Genomic DNA, 9,051 nt, shown 5'->3' with positions numbered 1-9,051 from the left:
GCTTGTGTAGAAACTATGTTTTAGCCTCTCTTTGATCTTCTAGGTACAAGTGGGTTTGGATTTCTTTACCTCATTTTCCTCAATTGTTCCACTTACTTATTCAACTCATGAGTGTATAAGATTTTAATTAGGCCATGATGAAAAATATCATGGGCTTGTAGCTCAAGTATTTTCCTCACTTTAATGCACATTTTTAGCAAAATTTGATGTAGGAAATATGGTAAATTCATTTTGTTAAAACCTGCCAAGTGATAAAGAAACCTCATATGATATAAGTAAGCTTTCGAATGCCCACCCTCAAAAGTGAAAGAGGGTTCAACAGTTCTAAGTTTAATAGACCATTTAGGCTTCACCATAGTTTGGAGGACCCCTGCATCCCAATCTTGATTCTAACAATCCTCTTTTAGGAAGAAATTCAAATCTACACTCTCCAACCTCTATTTTTTGAACCATATTTCACCTTCTATGAGAAAACCCATCGCTTTAGCAATAGAATCCTATGTAACAATGAATTTCAGTGTTCTGATTATAGTTGTGTTTCCATTGAAGGAGAAGATGAAATCATGGCACCAACTGAGATTAAGCCCATTGAAACTCTGAAATACATGCTCCTTATTTTCAGGTCCAGGAGCTTTTAAATATGGGTCAGTTTGGTCATGTAAAGAGATTTGAGCCTCATGGCATGTATTTTGAGGTATACCCTAAAATAAGCCTCAATGCTCCTTATTTTGAGATTAAGCCCGCTAAAATAAGGAGCATGGAATCGCCTTCAACCTCCAGGGGATGGTATTTGTGTTTCCATGAGAGAAGGAGACCTTGCCATAAACCTTCCAGTTCTGCCGAGTTATTGGTGTCCCATCCAATGTTTCCAAAGTAAACCAGAAGATGTGCTCCTTCGTGATTTCTGAAAATTCCTCCGTACCCTGCTTTTCCAGGGTTTCCCTTTGAGGCTCCGTCAAAGTTGAGCTTGAAGGTGTGCTTCGAAGGAGCTGTCCATGAATCCCTTTTTGTGTTGATGCTTCTTGAGGGGGCTTTAATGTAGGATTCCTGAGGGAGATGCATATTCCAGTTCTCCCAAATGGCTTTCTCATTGTCGAGTGAGGGAAGGTCCTCCAGAGTCCAGGAGCGTAGCTGCAGAGCTTCTTTGAGATTCATATAGAATTTTCTCCAAATGATTTCTAAGGGAGAACTGTGATCTTTGAATATGCGCTTGTTCCTTTCTTTCCAGATTCCCCAGATGAGTAGTCCTGGAATTATCTTCCATAAATGGTTAAGGAGTTCACTTTTGTAGGGATTCTTTTGCCATTGACGCAGAGTATCGGTGATGTCCTCTGCCACTCTGCATCTTCTTTGACACCTGAAGCTTGCCTTCTCCCATAAATGATTGGCCAGAGTGCATGAGTTTAGAAGGTGCTGGAGGGTTTCCTCCTGGACTTTGCAGTTGACACATATTGAAGGGCCATGGTAGTTTCTTCGCCTTAACCTGTCCTAGGTGAGAATTTTCTGATGCCCGACTAGCCATAGAAAAAGGGAGACTTTGGGCCAGATACCTGAATCCCAAATTTTTCCCCATATGGGATCGGGGGACGAAGGGTCAGTACTTATTAGATTGTAAGCTTTTGAGGTAGCAAAGGTGCCTTTAGGCCTGTAGCCCCATCGTAAAATGTCCCTGCCTTCAGAGTGTCTTATGCAGCGTTTTTGGAGCTCCTTTTCCAGATCCTCCATAAAAGGGCGATCCGCATTCCTGATTAGCCCGTCACCTTGCTTCCATTGCCTATATCCTTGCACTGTCTCCTGTGTCCAGTGCTGCCAGATCTTTTTCTGTTGCTGTTCCTCCCCAATATAGTTTGGAAGTGGGTTGAGAATGCTATTGAGCTTTGGCATTTGGTTCCAGGAATCTGTCCAAAATCGAGCTGTTTTACCATTTCTTACTTCCCAAAAACTATGTTGCTGAATCATCAGATAATGTTGCTTGGCCGCATTCCAAATGAGGGAACCTTTTGCGTTAGGTGTGAGTCTTATAAGCTCCTCCTGAGGTCTGTGATTGGCGTATTTGGCTGTCCAGATGGCGGCCCATGGCTTATTAGGGGAAGAGAGCCACTGCCACCAGATTTTAGCGCACATTACAACATTGCTGTGATTGGGATCCCTCAGGCCTATGCCTCCCATTCCTTTAGGCAAACAGGCTGTGGTCCATTTTACCAGGGCCCATTTTCAGTTGGTAGTTGTATTCCCCCATAGGAAGTTACGTTGTAGGTCCCTTATTCTTTTAATTACCCATTTGGGCGCTGCAAGGATAGAGAATAAGTAGAGCGGCATTGCTTGAAGGACAGCCTTTATGAGCACCACTCAACTTGCAATGTTTAACGATCTGTGTGTCCACAGGTTGAGACGGGAATCCAGCTTCTCGATGAGGATGCGCCAGGAGGAATGTTTGATGGCCGAGTCAATGAGGGGGGCTCCAAGATATTTGGAGGGGAGAGAGTCAATGGGGAAGCCCAAAATGCAAGCTATTGCATGCTGCACGACAGGGGGAGTGTGGAAGAAAAAGATCTGTGATTTGGCTTTGTTGACGCTGGTGCCTGAGGCCTCAGAGAAGTCGTTGAGCAGGGATTTGAAGAGGGAGGCTTCCTGAAATGATGAGTAACCAAATAGCATATTATCATCAACAAACTACTGGTGAGTTATGGTCGGGGAATGGTGGATGGAGAGACCTTTGAGCTGCTGGGTGATGAGGGCTTGTTTGATGTGGCGTCCCAAGCCTTCAACCATTAACACAAAAAGGAAGGGGGATAGAGGGTCGCCCTTCCGAATTCCTCTGGAAGGACTGAATGGACGGGAGGGGATGCCATTCACAAGAATGGAGAAGAAGGATGAAGAGATAAGACTCATAATCCATCGAACCCACATGGGAGAGAATCCGAAGGCACTTAACATTTTTTGAATGTATGTCCAACTTAGCTTATCAAATGCTTTTGAAAGATCAAGCTTAAGTATCATACCTGCCTGTTTGGAGTGCTTGAGGGAGTGAATAACTTCATGCGTGAGGATTATGCTATCAAGAATCTGTCGCCCTTCCACATAGCTAGATTGTTCAGGCGAGATGAGCAGGGGCAGAAGAGGCTTTAACCTGTTGGCGATGACTTTAGAGATCACTTTGTAAATGACATTGCATAGAGCTATGGGGCGGAATTTGTCCGGTGTGTTAGATTTCTCTTCCTTTGGAATGAGTGCAATAAAAGTTGAGTTGAGGGAGGGTAACAGCCAGTGAAGAGCTCTGGATTCCTCCACTACTTGCCACACCTCAACTTTTATCAGCTCCCAGAAATTGTGGAAGAAGGTGGTCATGAAACCATTCGGGCCAGGGGCTTTGCCCTGCTTGAGTTGGTGCATAGCTACATCCACCTCCTATGGGAGAATAGGGTGAAGAAGGAGCTTGTTATGTTCCTCAGTGATAATTTTCGGTACATTTTGGATTATTTTTTCTATGGTCAGGCTTTTGTCTGCCAGAGGCTCTTTATGCACTTATTTGAAATGTCTGAGAAATTCCTCCTCGATTTCATCATGCTTTTCCACTCTTGCCCCTCCCTGTTTCTGAATGAAAGAGATATTGTTGTGCATCCTTCTTTGGACAGTGGTTCGATGGAAGAACTTGGTGTTCCTTTCCCCTTCTTTTAACCATCGAATCCTGGATTTTTGCTTCCATAAAATCTCCTCCTGCTTTCTCCTTTCCTCCAATTGAATGTGTATGCGCTTCTCCTGTTCTAAGGTCCATTCAGTGTGTCCCCCAGTGATAATTTGTTGCTGGAGATCAACCATTTCCTTGTTTAGTTCTTGTTGCGCTTTGAAGATATTTCCAAATGTCTCTTGATTCCAGCGCTTTATTTGGGATTTTAGATATTTGAGTTTCTGTTGGAACTGAAACATTTTGGATCCTTCAGGCGGATAGAAGGTGCTCCAAGCTGTTTTGACGAAGTCCTTGAATGCGGGATGAGTGAGCCAGAACTCTTCGAAGTGAAAGGGTCGATTGGTTGTGTTGCCTGGCCTTTGCCAATGGAGGGAGATGGGCCAGTGGTCTGAGCCCGAGTAAGGAAGAATTGTTGCCGCTATATCCCCGCCCAAATGAACCGAGTTGTCTGAAATGAGAAATCTGTCTAGTTTGGAAGCGATTTGGTGCTTCCCGGCTCTGCGGTTGCTCCAGGTATGTGTACCATTACAAAATTGTAGGTCGATGAGAGAATTATTTTGGATAAAATCTTTGAAGTGGACATGTTCCTGTTCCATCCTAATTCGCCCTCCTTGATTTTCCTCCAGCTTGGTGATCATATTGAAGTCCCCTCCTATGATCCACAGACGATGCCTTCTATTAAGGCTCAGAGCTTCTATTGTGTTGAGTAAAGCTATTTTATTTCCTGCTTCCTGTAGGAAGTAGACATTTGTAAGGTGGCCATGAATATTAGTTCCTGTCATGTGAAAGGTGGCCTGGATAATATGGTGGGAGGCATGAAAATCAGAGAGAGTGAGAATTTGCAGGTTCCACACTATGGCTAGCCCGCCCAATGCTCCTTCAGCATCCACTGCTATCGATTGGCATCCTGGCCATGATTTAGAAAGGATGCATCCTAGTGTACTGTTATTGTATTTTGTTTCTTGAAGAAAGCACATTTGTGGGTTCTCCATATTTATCATGTTTTTTAGAATTCAGAATTTCCCTGGGCTGTTGAGCCCCCTTAAATTCCATGAGGTAAGCTTCCTAATTCACTATTGATGGAAGGTTTATATTACTTCGTCAATTTTGCATACCTGCCTAAATCCACCAGGATTTTCCCTACTTCAATTGTTCGCTGGAGATCCGTTCTCCTCCCCCTCTTTTTGAAGTCTTTTGGAGGGAGGCTTCCATCCCAGTAACTGCTTGGCTGGATGCCTAGTTGTTTCTGCTGATAAACCCTTGAGAGGACTACTTCTAGTTTGTTGAGTTGCAGCTCTGGGATTTTGTCATAGTCCTTCTTTTTGCAAGCTAGCTCAAGCTGATGAATGTCCAGTCCTTCCATATCGAAATTTTCTGGATCTTCATCCATCTGCTGTGACTGACTACCTTCTACAGTAGCTGCTTCTAAGCTCAGGGGTTGGTTTGGAGTGCCATCTACTTCCATTTCATTAACTTTTCCTTCAAGATCTTTTTGATTTTCCTTGGGGGTAGCATTTTTATCCTTTGGGAAGAGAGAAGCAGGGGAGGAGCTAGAGGGGGAGGAAGAGTAGAGGCAGAGATGGGTACGGAGCTAAGATTTGAGTTCAAGGGAGGCTCTTCTGAGGCTTGAGCCAGAATTTCAAAACTGTTACTCGTTGAGGGGATTGAAGCAGTGCCTTGCTGGGGTTTTTTCCCAGATGCAGGTTTTTTGTGCCCTCATTTGCAGCGAGGAACTTTGGTAAAGCCATCTTGGGCCGACAGATCAGAGGGGTCAGAAACATTGGCTTTGGCATTTAGCGGACAGTCCCTAAAGAGGTGCCCGTGAGGATGACATTTACGGCAGCGAAAAGGTACATGTTCATAATCCAAAGGTTGGATCCATTCATAATCGTCATGAGAGAGACTTACTGAGTCAGGCAGAGCTTTGTCTAGGCGCATGAAGACACAGATACGGGCATAGGATGTATATCTTCGAAGCTTCGTCTTTTCCACCGCTTTTATGTATTCCCCCAGCCCATTTCCAATATCCTTGAGTAGCCCTTCGTCCCAGTATTCCTCTGGAAGGGAATACATTCTGATCCATACTAGAGCCCAGGTGAGGTCTTCCTTGTCCGAGTTAAATCTGGCCACCCAGTCCCTCAGATACAATCCTGCTGAGTTAAAGAAATATGGTCCCTCATCCATGATTCTGAACTTGTCTTCTAAGCATAGGAAGATAACCATAAAAAACCCCTTCGGTCCTAGCTGCAATGTGATATGGCCATTGGGTTTCCACTTAGCCGCGATCCAGCCATACAAGGCTTTTTCTGTTGGCCAAAGTCCTATAAATTTTCCGATGAGTGCATGATCCGTCATATACTGTATTCGCTCGTTGATATTCTGACTGGGCAATTCTATCTTGGGTCTTTCAGCTACTATTAGTTTGCAGGTTTTCGATGTGACTTTGGTCTTTTCCTCTGGCTTATCTTTCCCTTCTGGTACTGCATCATTCTTATCTGACTGACTGGCTGTGTCTTTGGACTTATTATGCTGCGATAGCTCCTTATTGCTTGTTTCTTCATGGATTGATCCAAAGATGAGGGATCCCGTGTGCCCTGGTGGCGTTGTATTGGACATAGGGGAGGGCTTTGAGACCCCCCCCTGGGGGGGATCCATGTGCGCTGTGATAACGCCTGATACGCTCTGACGAACCCAGGAGGTCAGACCCTCGAAGGATGTAGAGCCATGCTTGACTGCGCCGTTTCAAAAAATTTCCAGAACCCTAGTTGCAGAGTCGTCGCATCTCCGAACCTTCCTAATTATGATATTGAAAAAAATGGATTGATAACATTCAATTGTAATGAAGGTGTAAACCTGATGCTAACAAACATGACCACAATATTCCAACTACATCTATGATACATGTATGAAGGAATATTGACTCATTAAGTTTTTGATTAAAAGTGTAATATCCCAAGTAGACAGTTACATGGATGAAACACTATATCCAAGAGTGGAAGATGAATCCATAACTTGCTTCTCCAAAGAATGATTTATTTCCTATCTCTTACCATAGAAGTCAATGAAAGACCTCTAGAATCTAAAGTCTTACAAAATCCATGGCCTAAAAAATACTTTTTCTTGAGCTATGAGAAGCTATTTATAACCAATACAATGACCTTTGATCTTCCTCATGACTCTTCAACTCCTATAACGATTCATATTCAGTACATGGCTCTTTACATTCCAATATGTGGCTTTTATATTCCACATGTCTCCCTTGGACTTCATTTCATAATGTTTATTACATAAGACAATTTATAAATGAGACGGTGGCCTAATATGACAAAAATGACAATGGGACAAAACTCATCAAATAGATAACTCATTTTCTTCTTTATGAAGTGCACTTGTAATGTAAATTTCCCATGCTCGAAACTCCTTTTCGATAGCTTCAACCCAAACTAGAAAATCCACTTTATAGCTTCCTTGCTTTCTTATATATATAAAATAGGCTCTTTGGTTTTTTGATAGATATTTTGATCAAATCCATGTTTGTAACTTCCTTTCTTTCTATAAAATAATATATTATTATTACTTTTGTTTTGGGCTCATTAGTTTCTTTGATTATTTTCCTTAGTTGATTTTATATGGGGTTAATTCAAATTATGAAACTACTAATTACTCATTAAAATAATAATAATAAATTTTTTAAATTATATGATATCATTATATCCCATTTCTATATATGGATTATATGGATTAGTTAAAACTTCCAAAGTGTTAATCCTTTCTAAGTCAATAATAATTTTTTTTTTTTTTTAAAACCAATAAATGTTAATGGTTTTATCTGATTTCTTTATTTATGAGATACAAATTTCTCTACATATTAATATAATCACTAAAATATACGATCACTAAATTCAAGTATATATTTCTTATTTTTAAATTTAATTTTGTAATTAAAAGAAACTATAAAAGTTTGTTATATTTTTTGAGTTATAATATGTGAAATAGTTTAAAATATTTAATGTTTTGAGTGGGTATATTAGAAACTATAAAAAAGAAGGATGAAATTGAAAAGAAGCAAATTATAATTATGGAAAGGAGATTAAAATTAAAAATTGAAAAAATTATAAAATAAGAAAAAAAATTAACCAAAATCTATTTTTCAAAATCCTGCACTCATCCATAGATCCCAATGAAGAGGTAGTTGTAATGTGTAAGGTTTTATTGTTTAAATTATCTTTTTAAATGTTATATAGAGTGCATAATTAAATTTATAATATTAAAAAAAAAAAAAAAAAAAAAAAAAAAAAAAAAAAAACCAACCCTAAAAATATGTAAAATAGTAAGACTACATGAAATGCTTTAACCATAAAATCTAAACTTATGCATTATTTTACATAAAAACATATTTATGATACCATCCAAAAGAATTTCTAAAAATAAAAATTCCAAAAACTCATGCAAATAGAGACCATTTAGCATTCTACTATCATCCAATCATTAGTCCACCAAGAAACATAATATTTCTAAATACTAAACACATTGAGAGGCATACAAAAACATTTATTGAAACACTACAACATGTTATTTTAACATTTTATCATCATCCTATCATCATTGCATATAGCAGTAACAAATATATATTTAAATAACAAAGGAGTTGAGAAGAAGCATTAAACACCTTAAAATTCTTGTCATCATTGCATATAGAACTAACAAATCTAGGTTTTTGTGAACATTTATTAGTTTTAAGGGTTTTACCTTTAATCTTCTCAACATGTTCCTTTTTCCTCTATCTTTTTCTGTTCTTTGAACTCTGTTTTCTTTTCTCTTCCACAACAATGATAATAACAAATTCTTTGATCTTAGGGTTCATCCTAGATTTGAAATTTATTCTCAATTTATTAGTAGGGAGAGTGTGAGGTATTTATCCCTAAACCATAATCTCTGTATTGACTTCTTCATCCTCTGTTTCAACTTTTTGCTTGCTCTTTTTTATTTTTCATGCCTTTTGTTTTGTTTCCTCTTCCTCTACGATAATTTTTTGTTGGCTTCTAGTCTTTCCTTCATGAATTTTAATCTCAGGTGCTTTCACAAGGACTTCATCATATTTTTCAACCTGGAGGTTACTAGATTATCCTTTGGTTTCTTGAGCTAAAACTTGTGTAGAAACTATGTTTTCGCCCCTCTTTGATCTTCTAGGTACAGTTGGGTTTGGGTTTCTTTACCTCATTTTCGTCATTTGTCCCACTTACTTATTCAACTCATGAGTGTATAATATTTTAATTAGGTCGCGATGAAAAAGATCATGGGATTGTAGCTCATGTATTTTTCTCACTTTAGTGCACATTTTTAGCAAACTTTGATGTAGGAAA

At 39.6% G+C, this 9,051-nt stretch overlaps 1 protein-coding gene across 1 annotated transcript; it reads right to left on the bottom strand.

Annotated features, from left to right (window-relative positions):
- Positions 1–5,404: 5,404 nt before the first annotated feature.
- Positions 5,405–6,304, bottom strand: LOC149153907 (uncharacterized). The gene has a single exon (XM_089443971.1). It carries the CDS (start codon positions 6,302–6,304, stop codon positions 5,405–5,407), a length of 900 nt encoding a protein of 299 aa, XP_089300097.1.
- Positions 6,305–9,051: the final 2,747 nt, after the last annotated feature.

This window comes from Pinus tabuliformis, chromosome 9, assembly GCF_031772625.1.
Source record: "Pinus tabuliformis cultivar Carrire ecotype Pingquan chromosome 9, CPIR1, whole genome shotgun sequence".
NCBI classification, from domain to species: Eukaryota; Viridiplantae; Streptophyta; class Pinopsida; order Pinales; family Pinaceae; genus Pinus; species Pinus tabuliformis.
The sequence above is the reverse complement of the archived record's forward strand: the minus strand, read 5'-3'. Positions and strand labels throughout refer to the sequence as shown.

Bases quoted from the DNA above. Each gene is read 5' to 3' on its own strand.
- LOC149153907 (XM_089443971.1), bottom strand. From the start codon at position 6,304: ATGTCCAATACAACGCCACCAGGGCACACGGGATCCCTCATCTTTGGA.